General features: G+C 27.4%; 2 protein-coding genes across 3 annotated transcripts in view; both read right to left on the bottom strand.

The window, feature by feature from the left end:
- LOC103308884 (piggyBac transposable element-derived protein 3-like) overlaps window positions 1-2475 on the bottom strand; it is a 14093-nt gene extending 11618 nt beyond the window's left edge. Inside the window, exon 1 of the mRNA XM_008183043.1 lies at window positions 2376-2475. Within this exon, the coding sequence (XP_008181265.1) occupies window positions 2376-2475 (100 nt within the window). The remainder of the gene's footprint in view (window positions 1-2375) is intronic.
- LOC100572889 lies at window positions 1950-5461 on the bottom strand. Of its 2 annotated transcripts, XM_029491937.1 has the most exons (8): window positions 5322-5461; window positions 5107-5242; window positions 4684-4950; window positions 4272-4604; window positions 3848-4113; window positions 3503-3764; window positions 3266-3417; window positions 1950-2484 (listed from the first exon to the last, which is right to left on the bottom strand). In XM_029491937.1, the coding sequence occupies exons 1-5, from the start codon at window positions 5444-5446 to the stop codon at window positions 4033-4035; spliced, it is 942 nt and encodes a 313-aa protein (XP_029347797.1). In that variant the 5' UTR covers window positions 5447-5461; the 3' UTR covers window positions 1950-2484; window positions 3266-3417; window positions 3503-3764; window positions 3848-4032. The 2 variants fall into 2 exon arrangements, with proteins under 2 accessions (XP_029347797.1, XP_029347794.1); XM_029491934.1 differs by having other exon boundaries at window positions 3848-4604.
- Between the last annotated feature and the right edge of the window lie 5237 nt (window positions 5462-10698).

Below are 10698 nucleotides of genomic sequence, written 5' to 3' on the forward strand. Positions count from 1 at the left end.
CCCGGGCCCCGCAATACCACCCGCCGGCGCTGACTATCGATACAATATGTTAAGTGTTAGGTAATCGAATATTTCTGCAATATTGATTGCACGTAAATATTATCAAATTTCAATTCATAAAAATCCGTAACAAGATCGTACATTTAAAAAATAACTGAAATAAAATTTCACGCCAATTATTTTTGTTTTTGGAAAATTTACAATTTACATTTACATACACCATTTACCACTAAACAGTAACCTAAATTTTTAAAATTGTAAACTAAAATTTTAGTTTTATTTTTAAACAAAACGATTAAAAATGATGGTAGCCCACTTGCCATATTATCAGCATTTATTAATGTTTTATTTATTAAAATGTAAAATTGCCAATACAAAACTCCTTAAAAATTGAATTTTTAAATGTAATTAAATGAATGTGTATATTATTTAAATTCAACTGTATAATAAAAAAAATATTTTTTTTTTCATAAATTTTACTATAATTTTTTTTTATTTCATAAATTGTCTAATTTTTATACATAAAAAATGCAATGAATTTGCCTATACAAACCCCTTTTATTTATATAGATAGTTTAAATAATGAATAGCCATTATAATAATTAATAATACAATATATTATTAATTATTATTAATTGATAATCACTTACCACTCGTTATTAAAAACGATGCCACATCTCTTAGTCGACCCCTCTCCCGGAAACGTCTCTGCGGTGGCCTATTTAATGACAAGGTACACTCAAAAGCCATAATCTATACAGCAAACCAGCAAAAAGACTTCCTAGGTTTTTTTTAATTTGAAAGGCATAAATAATATTTATAATTATTGAAATATATTAAATGTTTGTAGAATATAAATATACACCTATTTAATTTACATGACGATAACATAAATAAAATGTATTTTTTTTAACAGTGCTTTATTTGTACTGTAGTAGTTTTGCACTTTTTGGTACTAATAGGTATAGGCCGTAAAGCATAATATACATGGTGTATTTTTTTGGGATATTTTTAATTAAGATTCCTAATTTTAATGCTGGAAACGCTGTCTACTGTTAAATACAACAATAAATTGGTGGCTTGTACAGTAAAGCGAAAATTAAAAATAATGTTAAGATGATTTAGCGCACTATTTATTTTATCTCTCTGACAATATAGAAAATTAATGTTTAGCAGAACCAACCCTGTGTTGTTACTTTTAATACAACAGTGAATTCACTTATAAAATTTTAATCTAAGAACATTACTTGTGTCACTACATTGGATTTTTTAATTTTTATACAATTCATAAGCATTTTTTTAGGATTCATATAAAATAATTATTTTTTTTTTTAGATTGTAATTATATTTTCTATTCAGTAGGTAATTGTCAACATTAAATTCCAAGGCTGGAAATCAACGAGTTAATAAGTTAAAGTTAAGTTACTTTTAAATACATAACAATTTACTCAGCGTATCCCATACACAATTTGTAATGTTTGTAGACTCATTATTAATTACCTACCTAATCATTATTAATATTATTACTTATTATTATATTTTTATTCATTCATAGAATTAAAGCAATAACTTGGCCCATCGGTGAAAATAATTCAAAACCGTAGTAGCATAGTAGTTCATCGTATTTACTATTTACCTAATTAAATAAATACCCGGGACGCTGATTCATTTTTATTTTTCAATAAGCCACCCAATAAGTGCGGGCCGTAATAGATTTTAATAGTAGAGTAATGGACATAAAGTCATAAACAAAATATAGTCTATTGATTCTCGACTGTGTCACGTGTTTTATATATTGTGTAACCAATTAATTATATTCTAATAAATAATAATGAATTTGATTATTATAATATTTAGTATAGTTGTGGACCATTTACATTAACAAATACATAAAAATAATTTAATAATTTAAATGGATTTCATCATTGATTACAGCAAGGCTGGGCAAGTTAATAATATTTTTTAACTCATTATAATAGTTAAGTTAAGTACTTTTTTTCAATTAAGTTAAAAGTAAACAAATTAAAATGACTAATAAGATGTGCTCATCACTTGGATACTAATATACCTATGCATAAAGATTACATATCATTTTAGAACTCTATATTTCACTCTGGGTTCATTTAAATTTAAATTTTAGTGTGAGTGTGCTTAGGTACTGTATTGAAACATTTATAATTGATAAAATAAATATCACTCAATCATTTAAAAATTTGGTAATTCTGAAGGAAATTTAATATTTGTGTTAGACAAATAATTGTCAACAAGAAGTATATGATCATTTGATTCCAAAACATTATTTTCTTAAAATTTAAAGAATCATCTTCAAAGTCACTATTATGACATTCTGTAGATGTTGTGTTGGGAGTAGTTACTGATGTGTTTGATGTCGTTCAGATTATCTTCTACAGTCCAATTAAGTTTGAATTTTGGAACCATACAAGCAGCCACTTGTACATCTTTGACTCCATACATCTCATGAATCTAATAACAAAATTTTTTTGACATTATATGAGCTTAATGAGTGTAAAATAAATTAAAATAATTATGATATTAATAATATCTATTTGTTTTATCTATTTTCTTGCATACCGTATCATGTTAACTTAGGTACATTCCTCTTGGTACAATAAATGGAGTCAAAATTAACACTTATAAATCATTGTACGTTATATATTTTTCCCTCCGTACAGACGTTCATTTTAGTTCTAAACAACTGCATTATTACTAAGTCCGATTGCATCAAATGCCCGCTACTCAGGTATGTTTTTTGGACAAACGACTAAAATGAACCCACCATAATAAAATAAAAAGACTCAACCAAAGACACAGAAACCTCTACTTTTTATTAAATAAAAAAATCAAATATCAATCTTAGAAACAAATTAATTCTATACAAAACATTATTAATGCCCATTTAGAATTACATATGCAACTATAGGGAACAGCTAAACCATCAAATTTACAAAATAATCTAGGTATTTCATTCGACTTCACTCCAACTAATAAAAATATTAACAGGTCCACCCTACTGGCTACTACATCTCCAAATACACTTTACCCTAAGAGATCAATAGAACAAAAATATTTAATCACCATCAACTCTTAAAGCTTTAAAAGTTTTAATTTAAAATATTATGATTCATATATTAGAATCCATGTAATATGTCTAAAGCTCTAGATATAGGTTTCATGGTTTAAAATATAAGACAATCTTTAGAATATATTTTAACCATATTAGGAAATAAATATCAAATATGCATACACATTTATGCATAAAATTTATCGAAGTATTCTTGTAAGAATGAGACTTCCCGAGGTCCTGAAATGGTAGGCAGTTGTAAATCATTACACACATTTTCAATCTTATCAATATTTGCAACAATGCATTTTACAGCATCATAATATGAATTCCATCTAAACATAAAATAAATGATATTATTAATTAATAATTCATTTTTTTTTTTAATGCATAATATTATTTAAAATAATTAGGAAATACCTTGTGGCATTAGGCGTGGTGAGATAACGACCAAGATGACTTTTTATGATATCTGCACTTAAAGTAGAACGATTTTGTTTGTTGAAAATTGCTTGGTACTTTTTGAATACTTTCTTACTGATTGTGTTATACATCAAGTCTTTTTCAGCTTTTTATGTCAACTGAAGTAATTGGAATATATAAATGGTATACCAATCGATAGATATACTATTTATAAAGGTGGTACGAGAATTGTAGTTTTTGTGACGGAGTAATGCCTGTTCTATACATGGAATAATTATATTAAATTAAGTTGTTTTTTTATTTGTCATAGTAGCACTAGATAGTATGTTGTGCAATACTGACTTAGACGAGCAATCACCGCCGCCACCACATCATAACCTACAGGACCAACCGTCAGAGAACTGTAATCACAATATGGTTGTCAATGCTCAGAGTGAGTAATGCATGTTTTATACATGGATTAATTATATTAAATTAAGTTGTTTTTTTATTTGTCATAGATGCACCAGAAAGTATGTTGAGCGATACTACCTTAGACGAGCAATCTCTGCCGCCACCAGATGAAAACCTACAGGACCAACCGTCAGAGAACTGTAATAAGATTGGAGCTGAAACAGGTAATGCAAATATCTATATAACTAATAAAGTTTATTTGTTTAGTATTAAATATTATATTTTATTTTGGATAGTATAAATCCTTAAATTTTTTTATGTTTGAACATTCAGAATAATATTTTAGTTTGGACTCAGAGAATTTTGTTATTACTATTGGCGTCTGTGGAGGCCTGTAATGTATCGATTCTATTATTTGGTTGTTTTTGATTAATTCTAGGATTTCTTCTGTCGTATGAGATGTTATATTTTTTTTTTTCGGCAAAACCTGCAGCAGATTTTTTAAATTGTTTTTATAATGTTTTACTTCGTTGACGTAATTCTCTTCTATATTGTTGGTTGTGATTTGTGTGAAATGTGTGGTTAATATGCTGTCGATGAATTGTTGTATGAATATAATTTTTTTTTGAAAGCTGTTAAATATATTATTTTTATTAATTTGATTTTGGATATTTATTTTTGGTTTAGGATTGAAAATGGATGGCAGCTGAAACAAATACACAATGAAGAAGATAATTTGAAGTTATGAATTATTGCTGGTATAAGAATAAAAGAAATAAAGTTACATCGTAGAATACGGCTGTTGTGTAGTATGTATCTCGTCGTATTGCCAATATTTCATTGACATATTTATTTGTGTGTATATTTTTATTAATTTCATTCCAGATATGTTCAATATTCAAATTGTAAATTTTGTGTGTATTATCAAATAAAATTATAAGATAATTTTTTATGACCAGTTCTTTTAGTTTTTTTTTCAATGACTTTTTGTCAATAAAATTAAATTTCAGTACACACATTAATATAGTGATGTGATCAAAAATATTTGACAACTGTAAAAAAAAGTTAAATGCTATTAATAAATTTTAAATAATTATATGTAATGAATTTTCAAAAACATTAATCCATTTTAAGATAATGACTGTTGTACGCTTAGTGAATCACCCTGTATATAATTTAAGTGTTTAACATTAAAAAAATAAAAATACCGTCCGTTTTGTTTCCATATTTATTAGGCAGGCCAGAATTAATGCATCATTCCAATTGTTGCTGGCCGGGATGGAAAATTGAACAACTTCTTCATCATCAATTATGATTGTATGTTTATTTGTGGATGAATGAATTCTATTTATTTTTAAATTCATATTTTACATTATTTATTTTAATTATTTAAGTGATGTTGGAATAGTCAATAAATATTTACCTTGTGGGTTCATATGATAGATCAGTCACATCTAGCCACCATGAATCCAATTCATCGACAAATTGACAAAACAATTTGTCTAGCGATAATATATTATTTAAACAAATGAATTTCTCAAAATTCATTATTTTTCGATTATTATTATCGATTATTCCATGACTTAGATATTTAATTTTGTTTATAAATTTAAGAAGAATTGTGTAATTTAATTAATTTTTTTTTTTGTTTATATGCAGGTTTAAAAAGATTTTTTTCACAAATTTGGAAACTGTAAATAGAAATATTAAGATTAGTTATTAGTTATTATTAGTTATATTAATAAGTTTTGTTCACTATTTTACTTACTCATAAATAATTTGTTGTTTGTTTTTGTATAACATGGTGTTTGAAATGAAATAATCTAAAGATTGGATGGTGGTAATAAAATAGATATTGGTTATATTGAATTCTTTAGGAGCCCGAATCTTTTGTATTTTATTGAAGAATTTTTGAGGCATTGTATATTTAGTATTATTTTGTGTCTGTATATAATTTATTTGTTTTGAAGATATTAAAAATTGTGAATAATTGTTTACTGCTTGACTTTTAAATATGTCTATTGTTTTTTTTTTTATAGTTGCTAATTTTTTTCGCCCTAATTTTTTACTAAAATTTAAAGATACAAAATTAGATGTTAAGTTTTTTATATTTCCTTGTATAATATCTTCTTCACATTTTTGTATTTTTATATATTCAATGATCTTGTTAACGTCTGTATATCTTGAAAGCACCTGTATATAATTTTTGTAGTTTATTTTTTTAGTTTATTGTTTAGTTTTAAGTGTATGTATATAGGGAATTGTAAATATTTTATAATCTAAAAATTGTTACTTACATTGGTTTGGGCATTAACAATGAATTGAATTGCCCCAGAGTTTTCAATTATGAAATCATTAAATATATTAAGGTCTGTTGTTCTTGCCCCATAACTCTTAATATAATATAATAAAGAGATGCTGTTAGTTGCGTCTCTTTTACAATTTAATTCTGTGACTGCAGATGCAACAGTTATTACTAAGTCCTTTTCAAATAAAATGTATTTTATATAAATAAATGAATAATAATATAATGCATTGATTACCTCAGAATGGCGTACTCTCTTTTCAATATTTTTTTCAGATGTAATATGTTTATTGTTTATATGGTTGAGCAAACCCGTTTCAAATATGAATTTGTCCTCACAAAATGGACACGGAATAAACAAAAAAATAAAATTTGGTACATTTTCCTCATATTTGTAATATGTATTTGATTTTTCAATCACTATAAAAAAAAAAAATATGATGTCTTTCGAAACTGAAATAAATATCCAGTCAGGGGCGTATTTATGAGGTTGGCTGAGTGGGCGATCTCATTGTGCATTGTTGGTTAAAAAACAACATTTTTATTAAAACATAATATTATTTTTTATCCTTATAAAAAACTTAAAAACTTATAAGGATAAAAAACTTAAAAAATTATAAGGATAAAAAATATTTAAAAATATAATTTTTACAACCCACCCCAACACCTAACTACTAATTAAAGAAAAATATTTAAATTATATCTGTGAAATTGTAACAGCTAACTCCGCTCTCCCCTAACTGCTGTTCCATAGGTGCCAAAATAATTGTTTGGCCACCGGTGCCGGGGTAACTCACAGGGAATTATCTCGAGAGTTACCGTCTTATTGTCTTTTTCCCCCCTGTTCCATAGGATTATTAGAAAAAATCAATGGGTTAAATACTTACAATCATCAAATTTCGGACAAGAACTTCTGGAACCACTTCTGACTGGAGTCTTGCCATTTATCATTTTGACGCCTTTACGAAACTCTAGTCAAAATTTTGGCCGTGAGCCAAGCTACAAATCAAATTTGTGCGTTTGCTCAACATGACGACGAACGACAAACAAGAAGATTGAATGAGAGAAAATAATTACAAAATAATTTTGTCATGTTAGAGAATGGAGTGGGTAATAGTGATGATGGTTATGTGGTCGTATAACTATGGGATCGATGGTGGGGGGACGTTTAAAAATAGTAATCCTTCCGTCCGATACAGCGTGGCTGGTATTTTTGAACGCTAGAAGTTATTAATAGTAATCCTTCCGTCCGATACAGCGTGGCTGGTATTTTTAAACGCTAGAAGTTATTAATAGTAATCCTGAAAGTGGCAAACTCATCAGTGGCACGATCTAGCGGTAAATCATAAATATTCGCCTTTAGACGGTCGTAGTATGTCGAGTTTTGGACTTAGAGTTCTGCAAGTGTTATGGTTGCATTCGGGGGGGCCTCAGCTATCTAGGCTTTGCATTGAAAAAATGCCCAAGTGTCTAAAACGGCCGTCCGGCAGCTAAGTATGAGAATTACCGCTGGGTTGCAAATAAGAAAATTTCATTTTTTCAGTTATAAGTCCTGGACGGCGTAATTCTAAGTTGTTAACTTTTAAACTTTTACACCGTATAGCCGACGTGTATACCAATCGATAGATATACTATTTATAAAGGTGGTACGAGAATTGTAGTTTTTGTGACGGTCCAAAGTGGAAATACTGAACCGCTGTAAATGTGCTCAATGGTCCCCCCTTTGGAACATATCTGTTTTTCCGTTAATAGTAGATACTCGTTTTTGGCCGGTCGTAGTATGTCGAGTTTTGGACTTAGAGCTCTGCAAGTGGTATGGTTGGACCTCAGCTATCTGGGCTTTATATTGAAAAAATTCCCAAGTGTCTAGAACGGCCGTCCGGCAGATAAGTATATGATTTACCGCATGGTTGCCATGCAATCTAGCGGTAAATCATAAATATTCGCCTTTAGACGGTCGTAGTATGTCGAGTTTTGGACTTAGAGCTCTGCAAGTGGTATGGTTGCATTCGGGGGGGCCTCAGCTATCTAGGCTTTGCATTGAAAAAATGCCCAAGTGTCTAAAACGGCCGTCCGGCAGCTAAGTATGAGATTTACCGCTGGATTGCAACCAAAAAAATCATTTTTCCAGTTATAAGTCCTGGACGGCGTAATTCTAAGTTGTTAACTTTGAAACTTTTACACCGTGTAGCCGACGTGTATACCAATCGATAGATATACTATTTATAAAGGTGGTCACATCCTAAATGTTTACATTATATAAATATTTAATTAACAATTATATAGGTACTAATATACTATATATTTTTTTAAATTATCAGTGTTTCAAATATTATTACCTATCTATTAATATGCAAAAAGTGGATCACCTGTCTCTTAAACTAGATAATTAAGTATTTATGTACATATTGTGTATCTGTAATGTTAAACAAAAATCAAATACATCATTTAAATACTGTAAGTAAAAAATTGTTTCCAACAAAATCTATAACTGAGTTAGCCTCACACAAATCAAAATATACAATATTTTTAATTGATTAATAAATTAAACTATGAATAATAGGTTATAACTTACAATTAATGATTGTGAGATTGTTTTTTTGAGCTCATAATTTAATTTAATCAGTAATTATTAACTAATTCGTATAAAATATAAACATAAAATAAAATTATGTAAGATCATTAAAAGAGGATAATTACTTAAAACTTTTGACAAAATTTGCCGCATTGTCAGTGACTATAAATGTTTTTTTATTCTGAATTTTAATGTCCGTTAAGTACTTTGTCAATAGATTCAGTAATATAGTCATATGCGAGTCTTCCTATCATTCATCTACATGCAAGACCTTTCGAACATCTTTTTAACTTTTGAAGATTAATACAATGGAGAAAATCCTATGTATGATCTAACATAATAAAAGATTATAAATTAACATAAAATTATATGAAATAGAAAAATTTAACAGATACAAAATGTCAAAATATTTATTTCTGGAATATCCTCAAGCAGTCTGCTGAAATATATTTATATTTAATAGTATATAATTCACTGACCTTTTAATTTATAATTTTATTGTATAAATATTCAACATCACGCATTGAGTTTCTCCAAACTTTATTTGATGAAACTTTAGTATGTCATTGTTGAGGTGAGCGAGACAATTTACTTATTTGAATTTATATGGCAGTTGAATGGTTGTAAACGTACTCCAAAACCAAATTATAACCAGTGACAAAAAACAAACCTATTATAAAGACAAAAATAAATATATATTAATATAATAAAAAAAAAATTTACATTTTGGAAGATATTTTAATAACCTATTTTCACACATCATTAATGTCTTAATAATTAAATTGAATTATTAACTCTTTATACATTTATTTCATTTCTATATGATCTTAACATTATTGGATTATTAGTACCACAATTTGATCTTAAAATTGTTTATTAATTCAATTAAATATGTATTTAGGAATTTAGATTATTAATTAGTTATATTTCTAAAAAAATGTCAAGTGTTGGCCAGCATCCAATAAAGTAAATTAAAGAATTCAATTTTACTCTTTAAACATTAACATAATGTCATACCTTTGTGTATTATCTTCATCTAACGCATACAATACCAACATGTATGTTCAACCTATACCGGACATATCAACCTTCAGCAGTTCCAATTTTTTTTTTGTTAGCTTGAACATCAGAGTGAATTGACTATTATCAAACTTCGAGATCATGTAAGAGCCTCTGTAATATTATCGGTGTTATCTAGTATGTTTTTTTAAAATATTTTAATCGCATTCTTTTACAAATGCTGGATGTTTAATGAATGTAAAAGATGACACAGTACCAATCATAAGTTTTAAACTAGCCTTATCAAACTCAGCTCGATTTAACTTTTCCGTTGGTTGAACTTTCAGTTGTTAATGAGATATTGATGTAGAATCTGTTGGTATCTTCTTCACACAATTGTTAAATTCTGTCAAATCATTTGGATGCTTAATCTGAAAAAAAAATGAAAAATATATTATAAGATATTATGCACGAGAATAAACATAGAGAATATTCTAAAACATGTTAATTTTTACATATAAACAATGATAATCAATACAAATTATTTAAAAATATAATAATTATTCTTCTATTTTGACAAATCGTTTAAGATCCACAGATTCATAAATCATAAACTTTAGTTACTGCAGAATGTGTGAACAAATAAAAAATATGAAAATCTATGACTATGTTTTGAAACTGTTTTAAAATTATCTTATAAAACGAAGGTAGGTACTTAACTATTTGTATTATAGTCTATACATATTTAAGAAGTCAGGCATTACCATTATATTAAAATAGAATCCACACATAAATTATTAGTAATTACAAATACAGATACTTTTGGAACATACAAACTGCATTTAAAGATCAAATAATTTTTGTTTAAATTTAAATCGCTTGATTTTAGTTGTTTAAAATAAGGAGTTATTGTTGGCCAAT

The sequence above is a fragment of the Acyrthosiphon pisum genome, chromosome X (genome assembly GCF_005508785.2).
Source record: "Acyrthosiphon pisum isolate AL4f chromosome X, pea_aphid_22Mar2018_4r6ur, whole genome shotgun sequence".
Taxonomy (NCBI): Eukaryota; Metazoa; Arthropoda; class Insecta; order Hemiptera; family Aphididae; genus Acyrthosiphon; species Acyrthosiphon pisum.